Source organism: Choristoneura fumiferana, chromosome 16, assembly GCF_025370935.1.
Source record: "Choristoneura fumiferana chromosome 16, NRCan_CFum_1, whole genome shotgun sequence".
Lineage (NCBI taxonomy): Eukaryota > Metazoa > Arthropoda > Insecta > Lepidoptera > Tortricidae > Choristoneura > Choristoneura fumiferana.
The window spans coordinates 20,013,317-20,029,888 of NC_133487.1; the positions used below are offsets into that span (position 1 = coordinate 20,013,317).

Consider the following 16,572-nt stretch of genomic DNA (forward strand, 5'->3'; position numbering starts at 1 on the left):
TGAAACAAAAGCGTTTTTTTGTACTAAAAGTTTTGGTGTTCAATACAAACAAAGACAACCTTATTTTCGCTTATGTATAGAGATGTATAGGAAACAAAAAAAATTATACTTAAGATACTTAAATGAGAATGGAGCAGCACAACACAAGTTTTAATAAAACAAAAAAAAGATTTATAGGCACAAAAATTAAATGAATAAAATAATTAATAAGCGAAAAAAACGCCTCTGTAACGTTCCATTCAACGCAATCATATTTATGTATTATTATAAAGTAATGGAAAATATTATCTCAACATTATTTAGTGACAACGGTTAATTAAAATAATAAACAAATTTCCAACATTTAAGAGGAATAAAAATAGTCAACCACTAGTAGATATTGTGCAGCTTTTTCCTCTGGGTTTTTCTACCCAAACTGAAGTTGTCAACTAACGTAAAATGAAGCGCAATAAAATAAATAAATAAACCTCCTTTGCTTGCGCAGTCGGGTACGTGTAAAAAAAAACATAACATAACCTATAAATATGCTGTAAAGGGCAATTTTTCAAATAAAATAAGTATTGTAGATAAAATAAAAACTTGTTTCGTAAAGAATAGTATTATAATTGGCCAACATGGATGATACGACTGCTAACTTAACAAATAGTGAACGGCCAGAATTTATTCCCGCGGATTTTGGAATATCGGCTGTAAGTTTATTTTTTATATTGTTACCTATAAAAATGTCTTTGATAAATACTCATTATGTGTAAAGTGCTGATTAAATTCTTTATTTATTTGTAGATGGGACAACCTGGTAATTTGGAGAAGTCGCCGGGAAATGAAGTTGAAAAAGTAAGGTTAAAAAAACAAATGCTATTTTCCATCATTTCCATATTACTCTATTACTCTATCATTAAAATTCCAACTATTTTCAGGAATGTCCGCTATGCAAGTCCGTCATACGCTACTTCTTTGTAAATTTCAATGAGAAAGTCCTTCTATGTGACAACCAAGACTGTGAATATCCATTTGGCTACGAAGACCTGGAATTTGTTAAACAGGATGACCAATGGGACAGTAACGATGAATTAGAGAGCATCACGACTATAATGAGTCGACCGACACAAGCTGGCTCTATAATATCAACACATGCTTGGTCGGACATAGACAAGCTCAACAAAGCATATGATTCCGAAGACAGTCAGCAAGAACTGCCAATAAAAGAATTAGAGAGTAAAGAGGAGAAGGAACTCAAGCTACAGGAGTACTTGCGAGCCAAGGAGGCTGAGCTGCAGACAAAAAGGAACATTCAGCAGATCAAGAAGTTGAACAATCAGGTCAGTCTCGTCTGTGTGTCTCAATCTGATTTAAAGTTGAAACAATGTATGCCATGTTTTTATTGATTTTCTTTAACTTCACCTGGTGGCTCGGCTCATTGAGCGAAACTACCTGGTAATCATCCTTTTTCAAATTCAAATTGTAAAATTAACAACCTTGATGAGTGACACAAGAGAAACATCGTAAAAACTCACTTTTTAACTTTCTTTTTTAAATTAGAAATATTTTTGTTACTGTTTTTAAGAAAACATCCTAAATTAAGAATTAATTTAAGAACCTTTATATTGTCTTACTGCACATAATTCTTTTTTTAAATATCAAATAGCTGGCAAACGAGCATGTGGGTCACCTGATGATATGTGATCACTGCCGCCCATGGACACCTAAAGCATTATTAGGACTGCGGGTGCGTTGCCGGCCTAAAAGGGGGGCTAATAGAGGAGGGGGGAAGGGGAGAGGAGTTGGGCCTTGATCTTAATTCTTGATTATCTTTTTAACAATATGAGCATGGCAACTAATTATAGTCTTTTGGAGAAATTACATTACAATTACGTTTCACCTGTTAAATCAATGGTTCTTGTTCAAGTCCAAAAAAACACCATAATTTGGTAATTATGTGTATTGAGCTCTGTAGCAAATCAAAGTAAAGTTACAGTCAATGGTATCAAACTACCCTCGCTTAGCCAACCTTATTGTCTAAATAAGGCAGACAAGTACCTGCATATTTGATACACAACAGTTCTTAACCCGTCGAGCGATTTAGGCACACGTGTGTGCCTAAGGAAACCTGTCTGAAAATGCGCTAGGTGCACTCAGTGAGTGTGTCTATCGCAGTTCCGGACAAATTTCGCTAGGCGCTTTTTGCACCCCCAAATCGCTCGACGGGTTAACCTTTCAGTTATAGCAACCATTAGATTTTTTTTCCCCTGCTACGGACCATTTATAGTTCAGAAAATACAGTTTTGATTAAAATTTATAGTATCCATAGTACAAGCTTTGCTTAGTTTGGAACTAGGTCAATTGGTACCAAGTGTCTCATGCTGATATTTTTTTTATAATTCCAGTTAATGTCTTCACTGTGACTGTCTTTTTGAACAGAACCCTTACAGGATCATTTGTGCGTTTGTCTGTCAATCCGTCCGTCTGTCACAGTCGATTTGCTCCGAATTTACTGGACCAAATCAGGTGAAATTGACAGATGTGCAAAGTAAATAAATATTTTTTTAAATAAGGGTCATTTTTGGGTGACAAATTAGGATTAAAAAAAAAGTTTTGCAAACCTTACTGTGTCATACATAATTTTTCTGTATTTCCAACATTCTCAAGATCATCATCATAGACATCATATTAGCCATAGGATGCATCATTCTCAACATATAATGGACCAAAGATATGGTCAATTTTAAAACTATCAAAGTAGTCTCAATTTGGTGAAGTCACATTAGTTTACAATAAAAGAAAGAAAGAAAGTAAATACATTTATTTAACGCCATAAAAACAAACATAGAATAAATACAAGACTGTATGTGTATACAAGACATACATGCAAACATATAATTAAACTAACAAACTTTTTTTTCTTAACAGCTGCAAAAAACCTATGACGAAGACAACTTCTCCTGCATCACGAATGAAAAATGGATAAAGCACCTCATGGTCCTCCAGGGTCTCTCCGGAGTGCCACTACTCAAAAAGCAGGAGATTGCCCGTTTACGGAGGGATGAAGCTGAGCTAGGTTCCAATGAACTGACCATCGGTATTAACAGTGGACAGAGTGAATCGTCGATTACGATCGAGATATTGAATAGAGATACATCAAAGTCTGAAGCTGCTTAGGTTTACTAATTAACATGATCTTGATCCCTGTCCCCTGTAGAATAGAATAGAATAGAAATCATTTATTTGTGACAAAGTAGCGTAGCATAACAAAAAGATATTAGAAATTTAAAAAAGTTGTATGTCACAAAATGGTCCCATATTGCCAGCAAAAGTGCCGGTCTGCCGAACGGCGCTGTACTGCCTTTGGTTTGATTTTTGGTTTTGGTTTATACAAAGTGCAAAATCCACAAGTCCACTTCAACATTTTGAATACCATGATGCCATCCTTTTGGATACCCTCTAGTCCATGGGTTACACAGTTTTGGTGTCCAAGGAATACAGTGGACAGAGAATGTGTTACACACCGAAAATCAAAATACCGAAAGTGTGAAGTTTTGATAGACGAGCGCGATGAAATTTATACACTTCTGTCTTATCAAATGCGAGGTATCTTCTATTGGGAGCACAGGGAGACGCGTGTACGTATCTTGGCTATTTATTGCGGACTGACGTCGCGTCTATCGTCACATACCCGAAATATTATTATAATCGAAAACACTACAAACACTACAAAATGTAGGTGAGCATTTCTATAAAAGTTTGTACATTCGCAAGACTCCGATTTGGGTAAAAATTTCCATAGAGTTTTGGTAACAAAAAAGGAAATTTCCATATAAACCAATTGGGACATTTTGAGAGACTACGACTCAGTATCGTTCACTCTACATACCTGCCTGCCTACCTGCAATTTTTTTTTCTGCAAAGTCGCAAATCAAATGTACAAACAAGTACAAACTCTTTTAGAAATGCTCAGGTAGGATCTACAGGTTTGTTTAAACTACTTTACTGCAAGGGTTCCCAATCTCTTTTATGCTGGGACTCTATTTACATGTCGTATTGTTTTGCGACATCTTTGTAAAATAAAATATTTGCGAATTACTAGATGCTCGTATGACCTAGCTGTAAAAATATGAAAGTTAGTTAGATAACCGTTGGGGGAGAAAAGTCCTGTAGTAAAGGCCACAGACCGGAAGACGAAGCGTTGGCAGGCCCCCCACTAGGTGGAACCATTGGATGCAAGTGGCGAGTTGATGTTGTGAAATCCATTTTGATCGTAAAACGGCAGTGTGGTGTTACAATGTCCGGTTAATCACTTTCGGTGATTTTAATTGGATGCTTTGTTTGTAGTAAGTATACCTTAAATTGTAAATTATATGAAAGTTGTACATATTTAGTGAATAAGATTTTTTTCCCTGTGATAAATAATATATTTTCTATGATTTTAATATTTGTTTTCTTTGGGATGTTTGTTTTTGTTTGGGACGCTAACGCAGACGCTTACATTTAAAATTATAATAAACTAGGCTTCATCCGCTTAAAAGCTTTAAACTCATAAAAGGCTGTAAAATCGATACCAATGTCGGTCTGCCTGCCTGTAAGTGGCATCGTAGCTCTCAAACGGACGGACTGATTTCAAAGCGATTTATGTATGTATGTAAATACTTTATTGTACATAAAACACAAAAATAATACAAAAAGAAAACAAAACAAAAGAGTACAAAGGCGAACTTATCCCTAAAAGGGATCTTTTCAAGGTAACCTAAACAGGAAAGGAAAACTTAAAGATAGGCGATTTGTTTATATGAAACTGCGTTGCCTTGTAGTGGTTATTAGTTATGTCTCATTAGAATAGGTGCAGCAAATTTTGTGATAATGAAATTTTAAATTACAATTTTTGGGCTCAAATTTTCTAAGTTGGTTAAGTTTTTTATTGCTAACTGTATAAGTTGCTCTGCTTGTTTACGTGTGTGTAATGTGTATTATCTAAGCACGTAATGTAATAACTGCAAATTAGGAAGAAAGTAACTACGCTGGCAGTTTACTTCAATAGTATGTAATGCTGACTAACAGCTAGTTTAGGGTTGCCATAAGTGTGGGGACGCAGACCGGGACATTTAAAAAAAAAGTAAAGGTAGAAAAAAAAGGAACTTTTATGACAACAAATAGGTAACTTTAAAGGTTTAGTCCTTGCCTAAACACAAAACAACTCATTCAATGCCGGCACCCGGCCAGTCGGGTTCTCTGTTCGTAGGCGCTTTTCGCTACAAAATGGAAAATGCACGTTGTCGGCTATGTTATAGCTTAGCTAGTTAGTCGTGTTTATTATAGATATATATCGTCGATGAGATTGCCATTTCTGTTATGGTGCATTTTTTCATGATACAGGGTGTCCCAAAGTACCACTTTCAAATTGACACCAGAGGTAGGCCAGCGCTAGGTTGTTGGTTCCTCTTGAGCTGGCCTATTCTGGTGTCACTGTGACGTGGTATTCTGGGACCCCTGTATTGATTTTGGCACATATGGCTTTTAAATTGAAATCCATACTTATATCAAAAAAATGCACATAATGGAATCGTCAATCTCACCGACGATATTATTATTTACGAAGTCCAGTCCCCTAGAAAATAACTATGATTTTTAAACCGGGACAATTTGCTTATCGGCCGGGACGCCGGGACACCATGCTTCAAACCGGGACATTTCCCGGCGTACCGGGACGTATGGCAACCCTATGCTAGTTGAATGAGTAGAGAAATGTTACCAAGATTCTTCGTTTTTTTATTATGAAAGGGTAACCGACCATGGGATCTGCCTTTGGTCTCACCTGCATGGTGAAATAGGGCTACAATTGATAAAATAACTAGCAACCCTGAGAACAGAATTTACTTATTAAGGGCAACTCATAGCCTAGCAACTAAAATCTTTAAAAATAAAGATTAGCTAGGAATATCATGTAACTAATTGTAAAATTGTTATGAAATAAACAGTTATAATTTAAATTTATTATTTAATTTAGGGGTCAATCACGGGTCAGTTTAATGTAAAAGAACCGGCCAAGTGCGAGTCGTATTCGCGCACGACGGGTTCCGTACAATTAGCTATTATATTATAACATTAGACAGCAAAAAACGGCAAAAAATGCGTTTATTGTATGGGAGCCCCCTTTAATATTTATTTTATTTTAATTTAATTATTTATTTTTAAAGTAAACTAAATATTCTGTGAATATTTGAAGCGTCTACATGTTGCCGTTATTTATCGAGCAAATTTTAGTATAATATTTATTTTATTCTGTTTTTAGTATTTGTTGTAAGCGGCAACAGAAATACTCTGTGAAAACTTCAACTGTCTAGCTATCACGGTTCACAGACAGACGAACAGTATCTTACTAATAGAGTCCCGTAAAAACTGATGATCAAGGGTCCCAGCAAGCCCTAAACTCGACTTAGAGAAAAATACCTTCCATCAGTAGTTACACACGAACACGCCAGAAAATCATTATCAAAGAGGGAAACGACCGTTCAAGATTAAACAGCGAAGCAGGCAGGGGTACAGTTACGATTTTATTTACAAGGGTCGGTAAGACGTGTCGGATATTTTTCACACGCTCCGCTGTGGGCCCTATTTCACGCTGACAGGTGCGATTCATCATCCCAGCCTATATACGTCCCAATGCTGGGCACAGGCCTCCTCTCAGAACAAGAGGGCTTGGGCCATAGTTCCCACGCGGGCCCAGTGCGGATTGGGAACTTCGCACGCACCATTGAATCGCTTCGCAGGTTTGTGCAGGTCCTCACGATGTTTTCCTTCACCGCAAAATCGTGTAAATTTCAAATGTAATTCCGCACATGAATTTCGAAAAACTCAGAGGTGCGACCCACGACCCTCTGCTTGAGAGGCGATAGGTCAAACCACGGCTAGTTTAGACAGGTGCGATTACTACTTTCATATGGAGCCGTTTTGAAAATCACCATCATTATCGTATAGGTGATATAGGCCTCCTCTCAGAATGAGAAGGCTTGGGCCGTAGTTCCCATGCCAGTGCGGATTGGGAACCACACACACCATTGAATTGCTTTGTAGGTTGGTGCAGGTATTCTCACAATGTTTTCCTTCACCGTATAAAGCTCATGGTAAATTGCAATAATTCGAATCAAAAATATATGTATGTATACACGTCATTAATTTTAAGTGCATAAAGTCGTGTACTTACAAATATTTTTGTTACTGGTAGCCGTTCCATATCTTTTCACTTGACTGTAGCTTCCTAGGTACCTAGTACCTACCTACCTAACGCAAACCTAATACAGCTTTAGGTACTCTCATATCAAGATTCAACGACATTAACAAAATGTCGACTAGGAAAAGAAGATCTTGTGTCACAATAAGTATTTAATTACTACTTAAATAGATTATGCGACTGTTGTGTTGTGTATTTTCTTTTGTAATTTTCCAAATTTCTGATTTTGTTTGTAAATTTTAATGAAGTTTAATGTACCTCACGTTGGTGGAATAGGGGCCAATGACTGTACCGAGGCAAGTACTAACTAATATGCGCAGTTTATAAAAACCGGGCCCACGCGAGATGGAAAGTTGCGTGATTGGGCCGGGAAAAACTGATCCAATACTACCCATTGAGGTGTTCTGCGGAAGGTAAGTACGTGAGGCAGTACCACTACCATGAGTTACAGTGACCATACTCGATAGCGACGGCGTAAATGATTTGTAAGTATGGAGAATTGTAAAGTACCACTACCATGAGTTTACAGTGACCGTACTCGATAGCGACGGCGTAAATTATTAGTAAGTATGGAGAATTGTAAATTACCACTAACATGAGTTAGTGACCGTAGGTACCTACTCGATAGCGACGGCGTAAATTATTAGTAAGTATGGAGAATTGTAAAGTACCACTACCATGAGTTTACAGTGACCGTACTCGATAGCGACGGCGTAAATGATTTGTAAGTATGGAGAATTGTAAAGTACCACTACCATGAGTTACAGTGACCGTACTCGGTAGCGACGGCGTAAATTATTAGTAAGTATGGAGAATTGTAAATTACCACTAACATGAGTTAGTGACCGTAGGTACCTACTCGATAGCGACGGCGTAAATTATTAGTAAGTATGGAGAATTGTAAAGTACCACTACCATGAGTTTACAGTGACCGTACTCGATAGCGACGGCGTAAATTATTTTTGTATGGAGAATTGTACTGTGCCTCTACAAATAATTTACGCCGTTGCTATCGAGTACGGTCACTGCAAACTCATGGTAGTGGTACTTACTGTTTTTCTTGTGATTGCTCGAGAGTGGACTGATATTTCCTGGGTAACCTACGTGCTGGAAGTGACTTGGAGTCAAATGAAACAGCAGACGTACTATATAATAATAACGACATTATTATTGCTCAAGTTACAATATTAGTAGGAAGTGGGATGATTAGTTATGAGTGAGAATTGCGAAAGTTTAAAACAATTGACTGAAAATATTATTATGAAAATATAGATATAAGTATGTAGGTAGGTACAGTCCAGACAATGTTTAGCAAAAAAAGCTGTTAAAATAGATTTTACCTAGTGATTTTTTGAAAAATCTGTAAATACATTTGTCTCTTTCTAAAACGCTTTTCTAGCAGTAGGTAAGATGCTACTTCCGACCGTAAAAGCTCGTGGTAAATTTCAAATGTAATGTGTTCTTGTGTGCGTGACCTCAACTCTTGTGGCACTGCCTATCTATTGCACAGGGATATCCACAGCTATCGAGTGTCGGCTATCGGCAGCTGACAGATGTGGAGCGGAGCAGGAAGCGGGCAGGACGCGGGCCGAACTTGACTTTCCCTCGGACGTCGGCTGCGCGTGCGGCTCGATTGATCATATTTTCTTATTTGATTAAATTATTGCTTAGATTAAAGTTTGCTCAGTTGACTTGGCATTCTTTTTCAAAATATTCTTAAAAATTATTTTCTATTCTATTCTATACATAGCGAAATTGATCATCAAATTTTCCACCTTGTTACATGCTTCAGTTTCCTTATCGTATGTACCTATTCTATTTTTACTTACGGCGCAATGTGTTAATTAAATAGTATAAGCTTAGCTAAAATTAGTTAATAGGAATATACCTAACTAGGCAAAAATACTCATTTAAATCAGCTAAGTACACTCAACCAGATGAAAAAAAAACATGTGCTACAAAGAACTAAAAGAATTTCCTTGCTCACCCGCGAGCTTACGATAGCTAAGCTTATGCAAAATATGCGTGTTCATGCAGTTGCATATTTTGCATAAGCTTAGCTATCGTACGGTCGCGGGTGAGCAAGGAAATTATTTTAGTTCATTGATATGGACCTCCGCAAAGTAACGCCTGATTCAATAAATTATGAGCTACAAAGCCTACAAATGTGTTGTAGGTACCTAATATAGCAACAAATCGTATGCTGCTTCTTCGCAAAGTCTATTATGCCTGCTTACTTAGTTGGATAAGGCATGAAAGTAGTTTTGATTTGACTATGGAGCGCCTTTGTTATTTTATCAAAAGAGCGATTATATAAAAGGCACTATGAATGTCGGACTTTTGCGATAAAAGCTAGCTTTATCGTTATTTGGAATGAAGTCATACTCTTAATCGGCTTCAAAAAAGGAAGAGGTTCTAGGTAGGTATGTTTCACTACACTGTAGAGTTACCGATTTCTCATTTCTCCGTCAATCTGTGAATAGATGTTCAACATTTTTTACAGGAAAAAGTAGGTGGGTACACACGATCTCAGGGAAATTGAGGGAACTCTTCAAATATTGTATTTATCTGTGTAGTAATCGAAATTTCAATTCAACTACGTAATACAGTTGAGGAAACTGAATCACATACGGGTGGAACCTTATCACACTAAACTTCCCTCAAATTTCCCTCTGATTTCTTCGGCATGTATGGGATGTCACCATGACATTAGTAGCGCAAAGGTTCCGCCCGGGCTCGAATCGTGATTCAGTTTCTTTGACTGTAGGTACGTTCACGTGAGCAAAACCAGGCTAGGTCATTATAGAACCAATGGCTACCTTCCGAGTAGCATTACAAAGGTTAATCCTGGAGTAGTCCATCACATAATTGTTTCTAGTTCACCGTAGGCTAAATTCTCATACTTTCTTCTTAGCTTGCAAGGCGTTACCGGTAGTGCATTCGGCGTAAGCAGGCGGCGCGCGCGCAACTTATAAAGCGGGCTCGCGCGCCGGCCACTTTCATTGCCGAGCGTACCGGCGATGCTGTAACGTGATCTTGAGGTAAGTTGACACTACACACACACACACATACAGTCAAGTGCAAAAATGTGTATCTATTCGAACCACTCAATAACCTAACTAATAAAAGTTGGAAAACCTGACTTGTCAGTTTAAATAAAACAAATTCAAATCGGTCCGCCCGTTTAAGAAGTGCCACAGACAAAAGACACACATAGCGATCAAACTATATATAACAAACTTTGCGTAGGGGCAAAAAATGTATTAAATTAATCCATCCGTAGATTAGATCATAGCTTAATAGCGGTTGCATTCTAATCGGTCCACCCGTTTCAGAGCTACGGTGCCATACAGACAGACAGACAGACATAGCGGTCAAACTTAAAACACCCCTCTTCTTGCGTCGGGGGTTAAAAACATGTACATAGAGAGAAAATGACAAGGTAAGCAATGGGCGACCTTAACACTTAAGAGCGATCTCTTCCAGGTCAGTATGGGAAAGTCTGAAACTATAAGACATACGAAGATCTATTCTTCAACCATGTCATCGATTTTGATAACAAGAAAAACTGCATTCATACATTTAAAAAAACTGTACTCAGCTCGAAAATCAAAGCCAGACGTTTCGAAAAATAAAACGTGCATTATTAAAGAATATGAAATACATTGCAGTTTATTCATTATATTACCTCGCGAACTGTGCATAAAATATAATAGTTCTGTCAGACCACATTTTTTAGGGTTCCGTAGCCAAAGCGGCAAAAACGGAACACTTATAGTTTCGCCATGTCTGCTGTCTGTCCGTCCGCGGCTTTGCTCAGGGACTATCAATGCTAGAAAGCTGTAATACCGTGTTTCAACTAGCCAAATAGAAATAAAATAATACCTAGTCATAAGTTTTATTTTTCAAAACAACGGGTTCGATTCCCGTTCTGAGTACATTTTTTTTAATCTATGTACGAATGCAGTTTTTTTTTACTAAAATCGATGACATGGTTCCAAAGAACAGATCTTCGTATGTCTTATAGTTTCATACTTTCCCATACTGACCTGGAAGAGATCGCTCTTAAGCGTTAAGGCCGCCCATTGCTTACCTTGTAATTTTCTCTCTATGTACATGTTTTTAACCCCCGACGCAAGAAGAGGGGTGTTTTAAGTTTGGCCGCTATGTCTGTCTGTCTGTCTGTATGGCACCGTAGCTCTGAAACGGGTGGTCCGATTTGAATGCAACCGCTATTAAGCTATGATCGTAGCTCTAACGGATGGACTAATTTCAATGCATTTTTTAACCCCCTACGCAAAAGGGGTGTTATATACAGTCCTGCCTCCTCCTTTTCCACGGCAACACCTTCACTTTCTTCCTGTTTCACACGCTGCTACGTTTTTGCCCTCGTTATTGTTCCACATTATCTTATTAGAGTGTTTAGTTCTTTGGATTTAAGTTATCTTCCGTTTTCTAGAAATAAAATAAAATGTTAGTGTTAAAATAAAATAAAATGCTGGCTCGTGCTGAGGCACCGACCGACTTCAGACTGGTAAAAATTATTTTCATGGTTTTTAGTGTAAATAATCTAAGATACAATAGTTTAATATCAACTGCTCGTCACCTTTTACGAAAGATTGCTTTTTCCGATGCAGAGACGTTCATTATTGAGGAGTCCTGGTGCTTCACCACCCGTTTTACCATATGCATTACGAGGAGCATAAATTGCTTAGCAACTGTGTTAAAGTAATTAAAATTCAACCCGTGAAATACTTGTTATTGAGTAGTAACTCCGATGGTCAACTGTGGTCTTCATCATCAGTTCCACTTCACCAAATCATGATTTTTCAAGAGCAAATGCACGAGTTACTACTAAATATAATCCAAGTTACTACAGGTGTCCCTATGGAACATTTGAAGAGTTCCCTCGGTTTCCTTAAGATCCAATCATCAGATCCTGATTTGCTTATGGGACCTAATTGAAGACATTCCTAGACGAACGCAAAAAAATAATCAAATCGGTTAATACTGACGGAGTTCTGAGGTAACAAACATAAAAATAATTTAACTTAAGCAATTGATATTTTTCAGATGCAGTGGCTAATCGGGATTTGCGTGTTGACGGCGGCGGTGGACGGTGGAGGTGGCGCCACTGGCACTGCTGGTAAGCTTCATTATATTATTTAATCTTCATCATCAGCCGGAACTGCCGGAAGACACTCTTGAACAAATGCCTCTATCCTAGCCTAGAACGCCACAATCAACAACAACTCGCTGTTTGCGTCTCGCAAAACTACAACTTTTTTATGGTTGGAAAATGCGTCTTACGTAGATGTATTTACCCTGTGTATCGAATGTGTGTTAAAAATGTCTCTCTCCTTATGAATCCAGTCCTGTTTGAGAAAATACCGTCCTAACTGCAAGCCCACAAATGGGCCCGCTCATCGTGAGTCCACCTAGTGGGAGGATTGCCAACACCCCGTCTTCTGGTTCGTGATCAGTGGTTGCGCTTCTGTGTTCCGGCATTTAGAGTGAGACAGCCTTAATTACTGACATGTGATCTTCTTTCTTAATCAAGTGTGGGAAAGAATCTGAAAAAAACCGGCCAAGACGTGTCGCAGACGCTCAAGACAGAATTTCGTAGCCATTACAAAAAAATCAAGTAATATTTTTCTAAGGATTTCGTATGGTGTACGGAATCTTCTAAGTTTAGGTATATTTTATACCTTAGGCGGCTATTTACTCTTAAACTACTAATAATTCTCAAGCAATCTTTGCCGCTATAATTTTCCTTTTAAATTTGATATGTTTACTACCATCCTGAATTTTTTCAAATTTTTCCACCCAACAGTTTAGATTTTAGAGCTCTTTAAAGTTGAATATTTCGCAAACAGAGCACTGAATTGAAAATCATCTTAGCAACCCTCCAATGGTTTTAAAAGACCTATCCAACGATACCCCACACTTAGGGTTAGTCAATAAGAAAAAAATCACACGGGAGGTACCCTAAAATAGTTTTTTTTTTAATATTCTACCACTTTGTCGGCGTGACATATGTATATTCTTGCCAAATTACAGCTTTCTAGTACCTACTAACTTCAACAACAAAATTGCTAGAAAATCTGCTTTCAAATAAAAAAAGCATCCATTGTGTGCGGGGGGAGGGGGGTTTAGAAAAAGCCTGGCGGCCGGTAACACACTGTATATTTAAGTGCTGAGAGAGATCATGTTTGCGTAATACGTTCATTACACGAGTTGTCTAATTTACCATCGTAACTGTTTTTGCTCGCCGTAGATGACCATAGCAGATTATTTCAATTTTATGACAGTTAATCTTTGTCAGCGGCTTGGCTCGCGTGAACTTAAGCTCCGACAGTCCACGCTTTTGATTTTTAACCACCGACGCAAAAAGAGGGGTGTTATAACTTTGACCGCTATGTGTCTCTGTCTGTGGCACCGTTGCTCGTAAACGGGTGGACCGATTTGAATGCGGTTCTTTTTATTTGAAAGCAGCTTTTCTGGCGATGGTTATTAGATATGTTTTTTCAAAATCGGTTCAGCCGTTTTTGAGGTATTGAACTTTGAAGTGACAAAGTTGGGGGTTTTTAACTTTTTGTTGGTTAGGTTAGGTTAGGTTAGGTTACTTCATGAGAATTCGAAAACTTTAATTGTGATTTTACGCCAGTGCAATTTTTGAAATATTTACACAATAATAGGGCAAGGTCCGCCTTTAGGCCTTTAATCTCATGTCCAGATTTTTTTTTAATTCGACTGGATGGAAAACGAGCAAGTGGGTCTCCTAATGGTAAGAGATACCGCCCATAAACATCTGCAGCACCAACCAGGGGTATTGCAGACGCGTTGCCAACCTAGAGGCCTAAGATGGGAGACCTCGCGTGCCAGTAATTTCACCGGCTGTCTTACTCTCCACGCCGAAACACAACAGTGCAAGCACTGCTGCTTCACGGCAGGATTAGCGAGCAAGATGGTGGTAGCAATCCGGGCGGACCTTGCACAAGGTCCTACCACCTGCATTTACCATCAAATCTGAAAGTAAATGTCGACAAGGAAAATTTATTCTTGTTTTACAACATAATTATGATTAAAAGATACAAATAATTGATTGTTACTCGACATGTCTCACTGACAAGGCCACGTTGGTAAGATAGCGGCCTGGTCTTTCTGGTTCAGATATTTCTTTCAAAAGTTTATTTATTTATTTATTCCTCTTAATGGCGGCCATAAGGCTTGGGCCAATGTCAGTTAAATTAAAGATAAATATATTCTTCTTATGCATGTTGTACGGTGATTGTAGTTTTTGCAACTTGATAGCAAAATTCCAGAAACCACGCGGAGACCACTTGCGCATTAAAAAATGTCAGACACGAGAGCAATATAGAATTTTGTGATCACTGTTCACTGTTAAGTTTAATCGACGCATAAAACACTATCAAAATTATACTTCAACTAGCCAAAGAAGCAGAAATACCAAAATTAGATATCGTCTACATCCGCCATGTTCGAATGCTACAAATCGAATCCTTTCAAAAGTTAACGGTCCCCTAAACACAAGCGTCGAAAGACAATTTACAACCATGACGTGTTAGTGTTAGCATGTGTTCTGGTCATTTCCTTAAACCGAATTTGCCACAGTCACGGTAAAAGCTCAGAACAAATATAGTTTATTTATAACCAGTAAACTCACGATGTTAAGTAAAAACGAAAGTTGCGTTTTACGATACCGCTTTCGCGTCGACCTGTGATATACCTTGGATAATAATCACTTAAGTATGGAAATAAAATATTGAATAATTATTACGAAATCGAGTTTTAGGTACAGAGACATTTTTAATTGATTTTTAAAAGTCATTATTTAATTAATTTTATGCAAAATTGTGACAAGGTTTTCGGATTACGGCACGACGAATACAGCACATTTAAAGGTTCTACTATTAGTATTATTACTTACCTACTTAGTTTTTGGTAAAAAATCATTTTTAAATTAATACAAGCTTTTTTTGCTGACTGTAATTTTTGTTGACTGTACTTGCATCGTCACCCAAACTACATTTGCATAACAAATTTCAAGTCGATGCCATTAACCGTTGGAGAGTTCCGTCCTGCAGAGACGATCCTGGCCAAACTACCAGGATGTCACTACTAGATTATTGTATTGTCACGCGATTTACATATGTGTTCCAAATTTCAAGACAATCCGACTAATGCAAGTTGATCGAATTTAACTTGCAAGATTTGATTACAGACAAACATCGGGACAGGTGAAACTAATAGTAAAAATACATTAGGCCCCTAATTTTTTCGGGTTTTTGTCAGTAAAATATAATTATAAACACAGTCAAAAAAGCCAATCACTTAAACTCAATATAATAGATTATCTGTTGGGTAACAAAATAACGGCGATAAAAACGATTCTAAAATCTCTTACAGCACATTTTAACTTACTTGTGAACTTATTTTCACTTCCAGATCTATCTCAATTCTGGACAGATGACTACAAAGTGTTCGAACAGATATACGGGAAGACTTCAGACAGAGAGCTCTACGGTTCCACTTTACCGCCTAACCTGTCCTTTGGCATTGACTTAAGCGTCTTGAAGAAACAGGCAACAGAGAAAAAAGAAAGATACGTGGACACTGGCGACGCAGACGTCCTAGAATCTCAATCTAACCTTTACTCCTTCGGAGACAACTTCAACCAACTCCTAACAAAACAGAGTTTAGACGCTTTTGAAAAATCGAGACCCACTAAACCGTCTTTTAAATTCATACCATACAATGACTTTAAACCTATCAGCCAAACCAGTGACCCTGAGACTTACAATTACTATAAGGCTTTAGAATTGCTTGAAAAAAAGAAGAAGGTCGAAGCACTCAAGGGTTTAGCAAGTTACGATCATCCTTCCAAATATGGGACCGCGAATCCTGAAGACACAGAGGCCTACAAAAGTATACAAGACATATTAGAGGCACATGAAAGTAACAAAGGTAACAGTAAGAAACAGAACAGTGAACACGAGAATCTCGCTAAATACGTCAGTTATGGGGTTTCTAAAAGCAGCAGGAAGAAGCCAGGTTCTAGTTCGAGGTATATCCATACCAATGACTTGCCGAAACCCAGATGTGTGTCCGGGAGGTGCCGGAAAAGGACCAGTAGCTCTGTAAGGGTCAGGTCAGGGCCTATAGTTAGAAAAATAAAGCATACCATTATTAGCGATTAGTTCGATATTGGCGCAAAATTTTCAATGGAGTTGAAGTTACCCACCTGCAAAAGATTGTGTACAGCCAGTATTGTTATTTATTATGTAAGGGGTTGTGTAATTTATTCGTTATTTTATTATAAATGTTGTAAT

At 37.9% G+C, this 16,572-nt stretch overlaps 2 protein-coding genes across 3 annotated transcripts; both read left to right on the forward strand.

Moving 5' to 3' along the window:
• The first annotated feature begins 288 nt into the window (after positions 1–288).
• LOC141436029 (uncharacterized) lies at positions 289–5,156 on the forward strand. The gene is made up of 4 exons (XM_074098865.1): positions 289–689; positions 784–834; positions 918–1,319; positions 2,908–5,156. Exons 1-4 carry the CDS (start codon positions 615–617, stop codon positions 3,154–3,156), a joined length of 777 nt encoding a protein of 258 aa, XP_073954966.1. The 5' UTR covers positions 289–614; the 3' UTR covers positions 3,157–5,156.
• Positions 5,157–10,187: 5,031 nt separating this feature from the next.
• Positions 10,188–16,562, forward strand: LOC141436105 (uncharacterized). 2 transcript variants are annotated; one of them, XM_074098958.1, is made up of 3 exons: positions 10,188–10,260; positions 12,293–12,365; positions 15,689–16,562. In XM_074098958.1, exons 2-3 carry the CDS (start codon positions 12,293–12,295, stop codon positions 16,438–16,440), a joined length of 825 nt encoding a protein of 274 aa, XP_073955059.1. In that variant the 5' UTR covers positions 10,188–10,260; the 3' UTR covers positions 16,441–16,562. The 2 variants fall into 2 exon arrangements, with proteins under 2 accessions (XP_073955059.1, XP_073955058.1); XM_074098957.1 differs by lacking the exon at positions 10,188–10,260 and adding an exon at positions 11,710–11,753 and having other exon boundaries at positions 15,689–16,489.
• Positions 16,563–16,572: the final 10 nt, after the last annotated feature.